The sequence below is a fragment of the Aethina tumida genome, chromosome 4, assembly GCF_024364675.1.
Source record: "Aethina tumida isolate Nest 87 chromosome 4, icAetTumi1.1, whole genome shotgun sequence".
In the NCBI taxonomy this organism is placed as follows: Eukaryota; Metazoa; Arthropoda; class Insecta; order Coleoptera; family Nitidulidae; genus Aethina; species Aethina tumida.
In genome coordinates, this window is record NC_065438.1 from 9,251,678 (window position 1) to 9,268,236 (window position 16,559).

At 33.6% G+C, this 16,559-nt stretch overlaps 4 protein-coding genes across 5 annotated transcripts; 3 read left to right on the forward strand and 1 right to left on the reverse strand.

Moving 5' to 3' along the window:
• The first annotated feature begins 355 nt into the window (after nt 1–355).
• Nucleotides 356–3,307, forward strand: LOC109601371 (mRNA cap guanine-N7 methyltransferase). Its single transcript, XM_020017609.2, has 3 exons — nt 356–856; nt 920–1,690; nt 3,171–3,307. Exons 1-3 carry the CDS (start codon nt 448–450, stop codon nt 3,251–3,253), a joined length of 1,263 nt encoding a protein of 420 aa, XP_019873168.1. The 5' UTR covers nt 356–447; the 3' UTR covers nt 3,254–3,307.
• Nucleotides 3,308–3,480: 173 nt separating this feature from the next.
• LOC109601370 (DNA topoisomerase I, mitochondrial) lies at nt 3,481–11,456 on the forward strand. Of its 2 annotated transcripts, XM_020017608.2 has the most exons (6): nt 3,481–3,635; nt 3,895–4,408; nt 7,561–7,874; nt 8,152–8,447; nt 9,128–10,117; nt 10,182–11,456. In XM_020017608.2, the coding sequence occupies exons 1-6, from the start codon at nt 3,594–3,596 to the stop codon at nt 10,867–10,869; spliced, it is 2,844 nt and encodes a 947-aa protein (XP_019873167.1). In that variant the 5' UTR covers nt 3,481–3,593; the 3' UTR covers nt 10,870–11,456. The 2 variants fall into 2 exon arrangements, with proteins under 2 accessions (XP_019873167.1, XP_049822944.1); XM_049966987.1 differs by lacking the exons at nt 3,481–3,635; nt 3,895–4,408; nt 7,561–7,874; nt 8,152–8,447 and adding an exon at nt 8,698–9,032.
• Nucleotides 11,457–11,894: 438 nt separating this feature from the next.
• LOC109601368 (ATPase WRNIP1-like) lies at nt 11,895–15,216 on the reverse strand. The gene is made up of 6 exons (XM_020017606.2): nt 15,114–15,216; nt 13,738–14,823; nt 13,534–13,684; nt 13,300–13,483; nt 12,150–12,395; nt 11,895–12,080 (listed from the first exon to the last, which is right to left on the reverse strand). Exons 2-6 carry the CDS (start codon nt 14,715–14,717, stop codon nt 12,004–12,006), a joined length of 1,638 nt encoding a protein of 545 aa, XP_019873165.2. The 5' UTR covers nt 14,718–14,823; nt 15,114–15,216; the 3' UTR covers nt 11,895–12,003.
• Nucleotides 15,217–15,227: 11 nt separating this feature from the next.
• On the forward strand, nt 15,228–16,502 carry LOC109606253 (proteasome subunit beta type-7). The gene is made up of 4 exons (XM_020022816.2): nt 15,228–15,386; nt 15,478–15,657; nt 15,714–16,233; nt 16,364–16,502. Exons 1-4 carry the CDS (start codon nt 15,325–15,327, stop codon nt 16,421–16,423), a joined length of 822 nt encoding a protein of 273 aa, XP_019878375.1. The 5' UTR covers nt 15,228–15,324; the 3' UTR covers nt 16,424–16,502.
• Nucleotides 16,503–16,559: the final 57 nt, after the last annotated feature.

The following is a 16,559-nucleotide window of genomic DNA, read 5'->3' on the forward strand; positions in this document are numbered from 1 at the left end:
ACAGTATGTACTATGGAAGTCTGGACGTTTTATGAACTAAAAAGTCATTAAGATTTTTAAAAAAGTTGCTTGCAAGTAATTAGTAGTTAAGACAATGAAATTTTACGTGATGATGTATGAATCTATGCAAAAATATTTAATTAAACTTTTTATTACTATGAGAATAAAAGAAAGCATTACATGAAAAATTATATGAACATTATTAATGGACAGATATAAATTTAAAACGGTGTTTCTTAATTTTTTATTAAATTTAAATTGTTGTAAAAGTTCTTTACACAAGTTACGCCTGTAACTGTGATCTATATAGTTGTTTCTATAAGCATTTAATATCTATGATAATTTGCTCTGTGACTGTAGCAATAACCTAAAAATTGGATTGTTTAGTTGTCAAACTACAGACAAAAATAGTAAACCAATTTTATAATCTGTTTATTACAAACAAGGATGTCCGAAACTGACGATTTGGAAAGTGCATTGCTGCTTGCAGCCGCAGATGCGGACGCTAGAAACACAATTTCGGAACAGGAAGAAGTTGAAGAAGAAGAAACCTACAAAGAATTTAAGGAAGAATCTCCTGAGCCAGAAGTGCAACCGGAACCAGCCCCTCCTGTGGAGAGGTGGGAAAATGCTAAACTGCGGAAAACAAATGAGGGATTCGCCAAAGTCGTTGCCAATCATTATAATCAATTGGAAGAGAAGGGTTTGGAGGAAAGGTCCAAGTCTCGTATAGTTCATTTAAGAAACTTTCACAATTGGATCAAGAGCATGTTAATAAATGAATACCTAACAAAGATAAAAAATGTGAAATATAATGAGCCAATACATGTATTAGACATGGGGTGTGGGAAAGGAGGTAAGTTGATTTATATGAATCTAAGTGTTTATGTTTGCTGATTGTTGTGTTGATTGTTTACAGGTGACCTATTCAAATGGCAAAAGGGCAGCATAAAGCATTTAATATGCACAGATATTGCAGAAATCTCTTTGGATCAATGCAAACAGAGGTATACAGACATGGCTCGTCGAAACAACCGTGGCAGGAACGGTGATATATTTTCAATAGAGTACATTCCTGCGGACTGCACGCGAAAAAGACTGAGAGAAAAATACAAGGACCCCTCCATGCAACTGAACCTGGTGAGTTGCCAGTTCGTGTTCCATTACAGCTTCGAATCGCTGCCACAGGCTGAGAAGATGTTCCAGAACGCGGCGGAATGCCTAAAACCGGGCGGCTATTTCATCGGTACGCTCCCCGATTCGAACGATATAATCGCGAGGGCGCAACGCAACCGCACCAGGACGTTCGGCAATGACTTGCTGAAGGTGTCATTGGATTTTGATCCTGATGATCCACCCCTATTTGGTGCCAAGTACCACTTTCAGTTGGATGGTGTTGTTGATTGTCCCGAGTTCCTGGTGCACTTTCCCACGCTGGTTAAGCTGGCGAAAAGGTACGGACTCAAACTCGAACGGAAGGAGAAGTTTTACGATTACTATGAGAGAATGAAGGAGGAGGGTGATCATCTGTTGCGCAACATGAGGACTTTTGAAAGTTATCCGCCTGCTGAAGGTTGCAGTTTGGTCGGGACGGCGGAGGACGATTACGCACATGCAGATGCATATTTGAAGGCAACAGGACAACAGGGACCGTTGGGGACTCTGTCTAAGTCTGAGTGGGAGGCTTCATGTAAGTGTTTGAGTAAAAATTATATGAACAAACTATTTGAATATACCGGAAAAATTTTTAAGAAGACGGTTTTTTTGGAATATGTAGATCAATCAGTTTGTGTGAAATATTATGGTGGCTCATAAAGTTTGGGTCTGGTGCGACATGTTATATATTGAACGAGAAAAAGGCATTTTATTTTTATTGATACATAATTAACATCATACAATTCGAATAATCCGTGCTTTTGCCACTTAAATTTGTGACTATAGATTTTTCAAATCATTAAAAGCCCGCTTAGGACATGGCCAGTAAAATAATTTACTTATAATTGTATTTCAAAAGTAAGTTCTATTTTAATGTATAAAAACATGTCAAATATTTTCTAAATATTAATATTTCACCGCCTTATTCAAATTACAACAAAAAAACAACTATAGTAACGTCCAATAGTTGATTGTTAATATACTTACCACGTTTTTCTACACTCAAAAGTGATTTGATTTGTTTAAGTTCTAATGAAAAACTAACCATCAAAATCATTTGATGAAACTGGACATATCTTGTTTATTTCGCAAATCTTTTTCAACTTTAAATTCGTCGCAATTTCTCTATTCATGAATGGATTAGTTATAAACGTACTTTTGTGATATTTAACATTTTTTCCCCTTTTATTACATTTTCTACCTGTGACTTCCCATGTTTCAGTTTTCAAAGAAACGATGAAATAGTTTTCACAATTTAGCAAATATACACAGTTTATTTCAGGTAGTTAAAATTGTTTTTATAAGGTTCATAATCTTAGCAATGTGAATAATCATTTAAATCAGTTGTTCAATTTACAAAGACTATCCCTAAAACTAGTTTGTATTTAAATGTAAAAAATATAATGTAAAATACTTTTATAATAAACTCGATTCTTTCTAACACCAAGAATAAATCAAATAATTATTGTTTAAAATATATAGATAGATTTTTCAAATCACTAAAAGCCTGCTTATACCATATTATCTTTTGAAAATTAAGGGCATGGTCAGTAAAATAATTTACTCATTACTGTACTTAAAAATTAAGTTGTATTTTAATGTATAAAAACATGTCAAATATTAAGTTTTATTTTAATGTATAAAATGTATCACCGCCTCATTCAAATAATAACAAATAAAAAATGTCCAATAGTTGATTGTTAGTATACTTACCACGTTTTTATATACTCAAAAGTGGTGATTTGTTTAACTTCTAATGAAAAAGTAACCATCAAAATCATTTGATGAAACTGGATATATTAAACACTTTTGTTTATTCTACTAAATTTTCGACAATTCATATGTTTGTCAATATGGTCCAACACAATTTTAATAACTTTACAGTTGTGCAAATCATATGAAAATATGAATTTGTTGCTGAAATTATTCAGTTTGATGTTATCAAAAATGAGAGATGTTGAGGTTAGAGTTGTCTCAGTGCACTTAACGGATTAACGAATTTTTTCTAATTTCAGCCCTATATCTGACTTTTGTGTTCGTGAAGGTGAAACCGTCAGCGTACAACAAGGACGGTAGACCGATCTACGACATAAAATAATTAATTCGCAATGTACGAAGTATTAAATCCAGACAATAAAGATATAAAACGTCACCGTGTGTCATTTAATAAGCTCCCGCCCCCGCGTAGATCTGCAGGTGTTTCGGCCGGTGACCAGAGACAACCGGTAAGGAATTACCGTCGTCCAGCTGATTTTGACACCGTCTCAAGTTCAAAGTTGAACGGACGCCGTTTGAATTTTCGCGCCACTCAGGTTATTGCCATCAGGCCGCGCCAGCGCACGAGCCCGAATTGAATACTTTGAGAGTTGGCCTGTGTTTCGACGCCGTCGAGCCGTGAAACGGCAAAGTGTTGGTTCGCGTTTGCACGCTCGCTCACTATGGATGTGGAGAACTCAACGAATGGCGACCATTCCAGTCCGGTAAGTGGCCATATGTTCGTTAATTTTGATTTGCGATCGATTCGCCCGTCCAGAATTCCCGTTTCGTTTTATATAACGCCGGTTCGCTCGTGGCATTGGCGAACGGGCGAAAATTTTCTAAGTCCCAAAATGGCGACAGAGACTAAGTCCCACGTACAATGGTGAGAGCACGCGGCACCGCTCCTCTCCGCATTTGTACGTCGCGGATGTTGTATTCGAACGCTGTTTGCACCCGATTTAACGGATTTGTGTTATGTAGGGCACTAACGCCGATTCGAACCATGTGAACGGCTTGAACGGTTACTCGGACAAGCACAAGAGCCACAAGTCCGATCATAAGGACAAGCATCGCGACAAGGACCGCGATCGTGATCGTAAAAAGGATCACAAATCGTCCAGCAAGGATAAAGACCGGCACCACTCCAGCTCCAAAGACAAAGACAAAGACCGGCACAGCTCCTCGCACAAGTCGTCCAGCAAAGACAAAGACCGACACCGCGATAAGGACAAGGAGAAAGATAGGCATAGGGACGAAAAGAAGTCGTCGTCGTCGTCCTCGTCCAAAGATAAGGATCGCGAACATAAGAGCTCGCATGATAAGGAGCACAAGTCCAGCTCCAGAGACAAGGATAAAGAGAGGAAAGACAAGGAAAAGGACAAGCATCGTAGCGACAGGCATAGCAGCTCCAAGGACAAGCATAGGGACAAGGACAAGGATAGACATTCCAGCTCCAAGGATAAAGACAGGAAAGAGAAGAAAGACAAGCATCGAGGTAAGTTATATTTTAAAGTAACTGGAACACTGTACAGTTCTTGCAAAATCTAATCAACAAACAGGTTGCAATTGTTGAGAGAGACTGGTGAGTCACCTTGGGATTTTTATTGCTGCTGTTACAGTTACAGATTCATTGTTGTATGGACTAATTGAAATATTTCTATCAGATCAATACCATCACATTAGGCATCTTAAAATGATATATTTTCTTTCAATTTTAAAAGAATTACACATACATATATTTATATTTTGTACAATCGTGTAAACGATGTCACTTTAGAATGTCCACGTGTTTTTTTATCTCATTCATCTTGTTTATTTCGTAAATATTTTTTAACTTTAAACTCGTCGCAATTTCTCTATTCGTGAGTATAAACATACTATTGTGATATTTAACATTTTTGTCCCCTTTTATTACATTTTCTACCTGTGACTTTCCATGCTTCAGTTTTCAACGAAACGATGAATAAGCAAGTTTCAGATAGACAGTTCCTACAAATATACACAGTTTATTTCAGGTAGTTAAAATTGTTTTTGTAAGGTTCATAATCTTAGCATTGCGAATAATCATTAAAATCAGTTATTCAACTTACAAATACTATCTCTAAAACTAGTTTGTATTTAAATGTATAAATAATGTAAAATACTTTTATAACAACAAGAATAAATGAAAAAATTATTCTTTAATATATATAATGTTACCTAAATTCCATTTAATTTAAATACATTAATTTTTATTAATTAAAAGCATTAAGGTTCATAATTTTAGCATTGCTAATAGCCATTAAAAACAGTTATTAAACTTTAAAAGAGCATTTCTAAAACTAGTTTGTATTTAAATATATAAAAATAATGTTGAAAATACTTTTATATTTGGCACAATTTCTTCTATCAACGAGAATAAAACAAAATAATTATTCTTTAAAATATATAGTGTTACCTAAATTACATTTAATTTAAATATATTTATTTTTTATTAATTAGAAGTATTGTAAATTGTTACTAAGGTTCATCTTTGCATTGCTAATAGTCAGTAAAATTAGTTATTCAGCTAAAATACTATTTTTAAAACTAGTTTGTATTTAAATGTATAAAAATAATGTTCAAAGTACTTTTATATTTAAGACAAAATCTTCTATCAACATGAAAAAAAAAACAAATAATTATTCTTTAAAATATATAGTGTTACCTAAATTTCATTCAATTTAAATATGTTTATTTTTTATCTTAGCATTTCTAATAGTCAGTTATTCAGCTAAAAAATGTTATTTGTGAAATCTGTATTAAATGTATAAATATAATGTTCAAGATACTTTTATATTTAACACTATTTCTTTGATCAACAAGAATAAAGCAAATAATTATTCTTTAAAATACAGTGTTACTTACTTAATTTTTTTTAATTTAAATGTGTTTATTTTTTATTAATTAAAAGTATTGTAAATTGTTTCTGTAAAGTTCATAATATTAGAATTACTAATAGTCATTAAAAACAATTAATTAATCTTAAAAAGACTATTTCTAAAAGTAGTTTCTATTTAAATATAAAAATAAAGTTCAAAATACATTTATACTTGACACAATTTCTTCTACCAACAAGTATAAAGCAAATAATTATTCTTTAAAATATGGTGATACCCAAGTTTCTTTTAATTTTAATATGTTTATTTATTTATTGTAAATTGTTTTTGTAAGATTCATACTCATGGCATTGTGAATAGTCATTAAAATCAGTTATTCAGCTAAAAAAGCTTATTTTTAAAAATAGTTTATATTTAAATGTATAAAAACGTTACAAATACTTTTATATTTGAGACAATTTCTTCTATCGACATGAAAAAAAACAAAAAATTATTCTTTAAAATATATAGTGTTATTTAAATTCCTTTTAATTTAAATATAATTATTTTTTATTTATTTAAGAAGTAGGTAGGGTAAATTGTTTATAAGGTTCATAATTTTAGCATTGCTAATAGTTAGTAAAATTAATTATTCAGCTAAAAATGTTATTTTCGAAACTAGTTTGTATTTAAATGTATAAATATAATGTTCAAAATACTTCTATATTTAACACAATTTTTTCAGTCAACATGAATAAATCAAATAATTATTCTTTAAAATACATGTTATTTAAATTTTTTAAATATGTTTATTTTTTATTAACTAATTAAAAGTATTGTAAATTGTTTCTCTATCACCTTAGCATTGTGAATAGTCATTAAAATCAGTTATTCAGTTTACAAAGACTATATCTAAAACTAGTTTGTCTTTAAATATATAAAAATAATGTTCAAAATTTTTATATTTGGTTCAATTTCTTATAGATGATAGTAATAAGAATAAAACAAATAATTATTTTTATTACGAATATTCATTAAAATTAGTTATTGAGCTCACAAAGACTACTTGTAGAACTAATTTGTATTTAAATTTATAAAAATAAAATTCAAAAAACTTATATTTGACACAATTTCTTATATCAACAAGAATAAAACTAATAAGTATTTTTTAAAATATATAGTATTGTAAAATAAATTGTTTACAACGACTATTTCTAGTATTTACTTAAATGTTTAAAAAACATTTATTATTGACACAATTTTTTTTATCAACCAAAGATATAATATATAGTATTACATAAATTTCATTTAATTTAGATATGTTACTTTATATTAATTAAAAGTATTTGCAATTGAGATATACATTTTTAGTTTAATAATTATTTTAAATGGAATATTTTTAATTTGGACAGCTTTTTTGCATTAACCATTTTTATTAATAACTATATTATGAATATGCATTTATGTACCAGTCACAGCTACCGTTTTTATTATCAGGTAATGCCTGTTTGTTTTCTTACTTCTCAAATATCATATTTATGAATCACTATACACAGGGAATAATGTAAACGTAATATTTTGTTGATAAAGTTATGTATTCTTTGAGAGTTTTTGCTAACTGATAATGAATCTAATATATAAACTTGACCTAAATTGCTTTAAACTCTTACAAAAAACATTTAATTCTATTCTGTTTTCATAAACCAAATGGTGCAATTGTGCATTATTTATCTTTAAGGGCTGACTGAAATGGAATGGGAATTCATTTTTCTACACTTTTAGAAATACGATTATGATTGTTTCGTTACAGAGGAACGCAAAGAGAAGGAACGCGTCGAAGTGAAAGTTGAACAGGATTTCGAGTCGTCGAAAGAAGATTCCGTCGACGACGAGGAGCGTCTGGTCATCAAGGAGGAGCCGCTGTCGCAGGACGAATATGACGGCGATGATCGGCCGGCGAACGTGTCCCAGGCGAGCAGTTGCGATTACAGCATGTCGCAGTTCGCCAAGGACGAGCCCAAGTTCGAACAGGAAGATAGTCAGGAAGAGGAGGCGCGCTCCGAGGAGGATGAAGACGATTGGAAGCCCAAAGTCGAAGTGGAGAGCGAGGAAGACGTTCCGTTGGTGAGTGTTTTTGCGACAGGTGTCGGGCTAACCAATAAATCGTTACAGTTTGACATGAAATGTCGTTCGAATTAAATAGTGTTACATGTGAGAGTTTAAATTGTAGTTGCGGCCCTAGGCCGCCAAATTGTAATCGCTTTTCGTCCTTTCATCAAAATTTTTGCCGTTTATGTTGCATTACTCTTGTTTCGACCAATTATGATAAATCTTATCGTTCACATACCTGTAAGTATTCGACTGCCGTTTTTGAAAATTAATTTCTATGTGTGTTGTTTAGTCGAGTCGACTGAGCGAAACCAACTCCTCAAAACGAAAATATGAGGAGGACAGCGAAGAAGACATTCCACTGAGCGCTCGGAAAAAACTGAAGAAAGAGAAGAAGGAAAGTAAAAAGAAAAAGAAGCGTGCGGCTAGTGATGATGAGGACGAGGAGGAGGACTACAAACCAATCAAGAAGGAGAAAAAAGTCAAGAAAGAACCAAAGGCAACAAAAGTGAAACAAGAAACTACTGATGAAAGTCCAAAGAAGGGTAGGAAAAAGAAGGAGGAGGAACCACAGGAAGTCTGGAAGTGGTAAGTAATTGTCTAAGGACTAATTATTTCATAAAATCTTGCCTGTCTACTTCTTTACTTTACTTTACTACTTTTTTAAATCAAATCGTGACCATTTTACATAATTCACAGGTGTGTATAAATTTAAGGAGGTAAATAATTTAATTAGGAACATGTTAATTATTTAAAAAGTGAACACGTGTAACATTTAATATTCCCGCCTACTGAGCCATAGATGTCGCTTTGTAACTTTTACATCTGTCACTCTTTACATTCTTTTAACATTGTTTTTGTTGAAAATTACTCAATTATTTAGACTATAATGAACAATATTTTGTTGTGGCATAATCTGAGGAACATTGTGAAAATTCACAGTACCCGTAACATACATAGTTCGAAGGTCGCGCAGGATTCAGTCGTAAGTTTTAAGGTTAGAATGCGAAAAGATTCCTTAAATCGTGTCCTACACAGTAAAAAACATGCCAGAACCAACGTAAATCAAGAAAACTGCGTATTTACTGCTCTTTCTTTAAATGATGATGTTAATCTAAAGAATATTTTAAAAGTACCCATATCGAAGGTTAAAAATGTAAATAAACCGGAAAGGTAATAAAAAGAAATAATTGTTTTATTCTAGTGATTTTTTTGTGTAACAAATTAATGCTGTAAACGATATACTAACCGTGCGTGTCTATTTAAAGGTGGGAAGAAGAGAAAAAAGAAGACGGAGTGAAGTGGAACTTCCTGGAACATAAAGGTCCGGTCTTCGCACCGCCATACGAAAGACTGCCCGAAAAAGTCAAGTTCTACTATGACGGTAAGGAAATGCGCTTGTCGCAAGACGCGGAAGAAGTTGCCGGCTTTTATGCCAAAATGTTGGACCATGACTACACTACGAAAGAAACGTTCAACAAGAACTTCTTCAAGGATTGGAGGAAATGCATGACGGAGAAAGAGAGGTCGATTATAACGGAGTTGAAGAAGTGCAACTTCAAACCAATGCACGCGTACTTCCTTGACATTGCTGAGCAAAACCGTAACAGAACGAAGGAGGAGAAGGCTGCGCTTAAAGAGAAAAATGAGGCACTGCTCAAAGAATACGGCTTCTGCATGCTGGACGGACACAAAGAAAAAATAGGTAATTTCAAGATTGAACCGCCAGGTTTGTTCAGAGGTCGCGGTGAACATCCCAAGATGGGCATGCTGAAGAGGCGCGTCGAAGCCGAAGATATCATTATCAATTGCAGTAAAAACTCCAACATTCCAAAGCCGCCGGAAGGCCACAAATGGAAGGAAGTCCGTCACGATCCTACGGTGACGTGGTTGGCGTCGTGGACGGAAAACGTTCAAAATCAGGTTAAATACATCATGTTGAATCCCAGTTCTAAGCTGAAAGGTGAAAAGGACATGCAGAAGTACGAGACCGCTAGAAAGTTGCATAAGTGTATCGACAAAATCCGAAAGGAATACCGAGAAGATTGGAAGTCGAAAGAAATGAGGATAAGACAACGCGCCGTCGCTTTGTATTTCATCGACAAATTGGCGTTGAGAGCGGGTAACGAGAAGGACGAGGATCAGGCCGACACGGTCGGTTGCTGTTCTCTTAGAGTGGAACACATCGAACTGCACGAGAGAAAAGACGATAAAGAATACGTCGTCGTGTTCGATTTTCTCGGTAAAGATTCAATCAGGTAAGTCTTAAACAAAAAAATCAATTTTTGCAATAGTCTAAATAAATCCTTGTGATTGTTACAGATATTACAATGAGGTGCCAGTGGAAAAAAGAGTGTTCAAGAATCTCCAATTGTTCATAGAAAATAAATCTCCAGGCGACGACTTGTTCGACAGGCTGAACACAAGCATAATGAACAAACATCTAAACGACCTAATGGAAGGCCTCACTGCCAAAGTGTTCCGTACATACAACGCTTCGTGGACACTCCAGCAGCAACTCGACGAGCTCACCAACCCTGATGACACCGTGGCGGAAAAGATTTTATCTTACAACAGGGCCAATCGTGCGGTGGCCATTCTGTGTAACCATCAAAGGGCTGTGCCCAAGGGGCACGAAAAGTCGATGGAGAAGTTGAAGGAAAAAATCGACGCGAAAAAAGAGAGCATTCGAGATGCGGAAAGGCAAGTGAAAGACGCGCAGAGGGATGCTAAGAACGGTAGCGTAAAAGAGAAAACCGTTTACGAGAAAAAGAAGAAAATGCTTCAAAGACTCAAAGATCAGTTAGCCAAATTGGAGATTCAGGAGACTGATCGTGACGAAAACAAAACTATTGCTTTGGGCACCTCAAAGCTGAATTATTTGGATCCGAGAATCAGTGTCGCTTGGTGTAAGAAGTATGACGTTCCAATTGAAAAAATTTATAATAAGACCCAAAGAGACAAGTTCAGATGGGCTATTGATATGGCCGGACCGGATTATCGATTCTAATTGCTTGGACTTGATTGTTTATTTTATTGAATTGACGTGTTTAGTGATTTTTCTTCCAGTTGAAGATTTTTAATTTCCAAAAGATCAATTAGAACTTTTTCATATAAATTATTATTTCAGTGTTTAGGAACAATTATGTAATTATGCCTATGTCCATTGAACGTTTGTCTTATTTTTTTTTATTAATGATGTTTCGTGCAATGACTGAGAAAATCATTAGACATAGGTAAAATTGATTGGGATGTTGCATAATATTAATTTGAAAATGCAAAGACAACAATCCTGTACATTAAAAATGTTAGGAATTACTGATATGTAATATCTTAAATAAAGTTGTATCATTTACATTATAATTTTATTAGTTACATATTTATATATATATATCATTAATTTCCTATAATTGTGTAAATTATTTTTACACCATTGTCATTGTCTGAGGTTTTTAGTTACAGGTTTTAATGTAATTTTTGACCAATCAAATACCATTTTAGTTACAATTGTGTGTCTGTTTTACCAAACAGATTTATAATTAATTGTAGTGGTCTGTATATTACAGATTTGATATAATAAAATGAATATGCAAATAATGTGTTTCTTTGTTAATTTTTTGACTTACGATTATTTTAATATTTAATAATTTCAAACACTGGATAATTGGGTAAATACCAAACATACATTATTTGAAAATTTTTATTTAAAATTTCGAAATAAATGAAAAATATAACTGACATAATGTAAAGTAATAAAAAATAATATAGATGGGATAAGAAGTAAACCTAGGTATCCCCGGAACTAGTAATTTACAAATGTATCAACACTTTTAGGGTGTTTACAGTTTGTAAATGTTTTTTATAACATTATAAATATCTATTATTTGATATGTGGGGCAAGATAAATGGAATAAATAATGCATTTAAGTATTTATTCCATTCAGTATTTTAAATATTTTGCGATACATTAGAAAATATTAAAGATTATCAATGATATTTATTACAATATTAATATTAGAAGAATTAAATCATCAATTCTTTGATAAATTATTTTTTATTATAAAAAATTATTCATCTATTTGAAAATAGGTATAACACAAAAACAAATAAACAATTTATTCTTATTAATATCTAATACTCGCGTTCAATTAAAGAAATCAACGTCCTTCAATTCAGGCGGCATAAATATAAACTCTTCTCCTCTCTGTAATGTTCCGTATCCTAAAAAAGACAATGGAATGAAAAAATATTTCATAGCAATTCTTAAAATAGTCTGGACGTCTACTCTACCTAAATCTTTCATCAACTTTGTGGGAGCGTTCCTTATATGCATTGGCACACTGGGTTGAGGGCCTTGAAAATTTTTGATTACCGCCTTAGCCGCGGCCAGCGCTGAATCGGCCTCCCGCGATTTTGGTGCTCTTGCCAAATAAATAGCACACTGAGCCAGCAGAACATCCGCTTCCGGCATACCGATCAATTGACAACCCTGCATCGTTGCAACAGCTAGTTGAAGAGCATTCGGATCCGCATTACCTGATTACCCTTTTTATTAGTGGTCTGTTACAATTAGGTTGAGGAAAAAGAAATCCATTATTTTTACATGAACTTCAAGACTTTATTTAACATACTTCGGATTGTCCGATTTGGGTTAAATATGCCCCTCTTATAGAAATATTGGTCCTTATTGGCAAAAAAACTCTAGTGATCAATTTTTGCATCCTTATCTTAATGCCAATTTAATAAGTTTTGCCATGCAAGAAAAAGATGGTAATTGCTTGGTGCCAGGTCCGGACGATATGGTGGATGCATCGAAACTTCCCATCCAAGCTCCTGGAGTTTCACTTTGGACCTGGCATTGAGTTGTGTTGGAACACAACACCACCTTTGTTGGCCAATTCTTGATGATCCTCATTTTTATGCAAATGATTTAAAACACTTTTATGGTTGATATTCTGGGCGATGTCACAACTACTGATTTGCCGGCCAATTTCGATTATTTCTGTGATTTATCAACACGACGGGCTGTCCGAGGTACATCATTAACATGCAAAATATATGAACGGCATCGACTAATTCAAAGTAGAAGAAAGAAGCTGTTACAATATTAGGAACATAAATATTATTCATAATTTAAGCAGCTTTGCTTGAATTTTAAACTTTATCAAACATGTTGTAAAGGTATATCACAACTAAATGGACCAAGAAAAAAAATGCAAAAGAATTTTTTAATGTGAATGTCACCCTGATGATAAGAATAAATCTGAAACTGTTTAACTGATAATTTACGAGATATCGAAAACTACAGTCACCTACTGAAAAACTAATTGATTTCTTTTTTCTCAACGCATTATTTTAGATCTTATGTACATAAAAATTGTATATGCTTTTGAAATTTATATTTTATTTTTGTAATAATCTGACTTATTTATATTTCTACCTATATCTTCACTAGCAGCTCTGACAAGTCTTCTGGCTATATATAAAGGATCTTCACCACTGACAATCATCCTGGTAGTCCAATACAAGGCGGCATTGGCATCTGATCCCCTAATTGATTTGTGCATTGCAGAAATGATGTTGTAATGTTCCTCCCCAGCTCTGTCATAAAGCATGTGTGACTTCTACAAATTCGCCTAATAGAACTTTGAAAAATATTGTTTAGTAATTGCACCTTAATGCCATCTTTGATGTCATTTACTTTAATTATTTTGCCCTTTTCATTGCAGTGTTGTATTGTAACTTGTAGGTTGTTTAGGGCTATTCTAGCATCACCATCACTGATTCCAGACAACCATTTTAAAGCATCTTCTTCTATTGACATGCTAAAATATAATGATGTGGTTATAATTGTTTGATGTTTTGTTAAATAGTTTACCCAGAATCATCCCCTATTAGTCCACAAGGATTTTCAGTATCAATGACACCAACATTTAATGCTTCTGCAGCTTTCACCAAGATTGAATACAGATCATCACAGTTTAATTTTTCCATGACAATTACTCTGCACCTACTCAACAATGCATTGTTAATGCTGAAAGATGGATTTTCAGTGGTGGCTCCAATTAAAATAATTTCCCCCTTTTCAACACTCAATAAAAATGTATCTTGTTGTTTCTTATTAAATCTGTGTATTTCATCCATGAATAGCACAGTTCTTTTCCCAAATTTTATGTCTGTTTTAGCTTCAGTAACCACTGTTCTCACAGCTTTAACTCCATCATCTGTAGCACTCAGTGCCTTAAACTTTAGGATTTTGTTGTTTTTATTGCATATTTCCTTAATAACATTAGACAAAGATGTTTTACCACATCCTGGAGGGCCCCACAAAATCATATTAGGTATGTCCCCTTTTTCTATTAATGATCTGAGTACAGAGTCTTTGCCCAAAACATGGTTTTGACCAAAAAACTCCTCTAAACTTTTTGGTTGTAGTTGTTTAGCTAGTGGTATTTTAAAAGAAAGATCACACTCTACTGTTTGAGATTCATTGTGTGTTTCATTAGAGCTTTGTGTACTTGTACTTGGAACATTTCTTTGAAATATGGATGCTAAAGGTTTTGATTTAACCTGATTAGTATTATTTGAGTCATTGTCTGCACTTTGTGCATTCCTTTGAAAAATTGACGCAATCTTCTTGGGCTTGTCATCTTTCTTAACGTCTCGAGGACTCTTCTGTGTCGAATTAAATTTGGCCCTTGTTACGGGTTTGTTTGGTGACAGTTGCCTTTTCCGTTTTTGATTGTCATCGCCCTCGGAATTCAAAAACAGACACACGTCAACGTGCTGCACTATTTCACTTATTGGCACCTCTTTGTTGCAAATGGGACAGTTGCCATTCTCATTTTGTTCCGACATTGTTTTTATTTAATGGCGGGTTTGTTGTCTATTTTTTGAGGTTAAATCTATGTAAATGTAATAATACGACATTGAAATTTAATTTATCTGAGACACACGCCTCCACCTAGAACAAATATGATGAACTATTAATATGTAGTTTACATCAATATTTATAAATATATGGTATATAAATTACAAATTCCTGTTAACGTGATCTATTACGTTAATATTTATCAAAGTATTTGTGCGTTACAGCTTTTAAAAGCCAATAATCGAAATATTTGTAGAATATTCTTAAAATTTCTTTCATTGTCGTCTCTTTTTAGATTTTGAATTTTTAAAATTCTATTACGGGAATCGTTAACCATTAATTATAAATGGAAATGGTGGAAAATCAATAAATCATGTTTTTACCTAAATATTTGCTAAGTAAAATATTTGAGTGAAAATAATAACAATTCTTATTTTTTTGTAATTCTGTATGAAAAATATTATGGCACTCGATTTATGTTCTTTAGTTTCATTTGTGACTAATGTCACTGTTGTGATGACACCGGTAAAACAGATTTCAATTTTGACAGTTAAAAAGTTTGTGTCATTTTGAGTACCAAAAGAAGAGTTAACTATGACCTCAATTTTATGCCCAGAAGTACCGCAACCCGGTTTTTCTTTCGAAAATTGCAAGAGGTATTTATGACTAAAATAACGTATTTATTTACTTCTACATTTTGTATATAGTCAAGAAATGCACAGTCACTTAACCTCAAAAAACTTACAGAAATGCACTTTTGGAAAAACAGGGCTTTGCAACTCCCAAAGCCACCAAAACCGGTACAACAATCGTAGGGATAATCTACAAAGATGGTGTCATACTTGGTGCTGATACTAGAGCAACAGAAGGCACAACTGTCTCTGACAAGAACTGCGAAAAAATCCATTACTTAGCCCCCAACATGTAGTAAGTATTCTAACATAATTATAAATCCGTACGTGCTACATGCAATAACTTTACAGCTGTTGTGGTGCCGGCACAGCTGCTGACACAGAAATGACCACCCAAATGATTTCATCCCAACTGGAGCTCCACCGTTTGTACACCAATCGTGTGGTCAGGGTGTGTACAGCAAACCAGATGCTCAAGCAATACTTGTTCAGCTACCAAGGCTACATTGGAGCGGCCCTTGTGTTGGGCGGTGTTGATGTCACTGGACCTCACTTGTACTGCATTTACCCCCATGGTTCCACCGACAAGTTGCCCTATTGCACCATGGGTTCGGGTTCGTTGGCCGCCATGGCCGTTTTCGAGTCGCGCTGGAAGCCAAATCTGACTGAAGAGGAAGGCGTGCAAATCGTCAGAGACGCTATTGCGGCCGGTATTTTCAACGATTTGGGGTCCGGTTCGAATGTCGACGTTTGCATTATTCGCAAGGGGTCTGTTGACTACAAGAGGACTTATGATGAGGCCAACAAGAAGGGCGTACGTCAGGCGTCGTATCGTTATCCTAGGGGTACTACTAAAGTTTTGGATATGAAGGTAAGTTCCCAATTTCATTTACTTTTAGGTTGTTCTAGCACAAACAGACTGTTAATTTAATATTGCAAGAGTTCATAAAACATATTTTTTCTATCAATTACATCGTTTTTTACACATATCTATTTTTTAGGAATTTTTGGTTGAAGAAAAGGTCCAACATCTAGAACCAGAAAGAATGGATACAGCTTAATCTTATTATTAATAAACAATCAAACACTAATTATTTGGTTAATGTCTTTAATTATAAAAATATAAAATTTTACATAAAATTTGTGTATATTACTTTCCCAACAAAAGCTTTAAAAAATATATATCATTTTTAACAG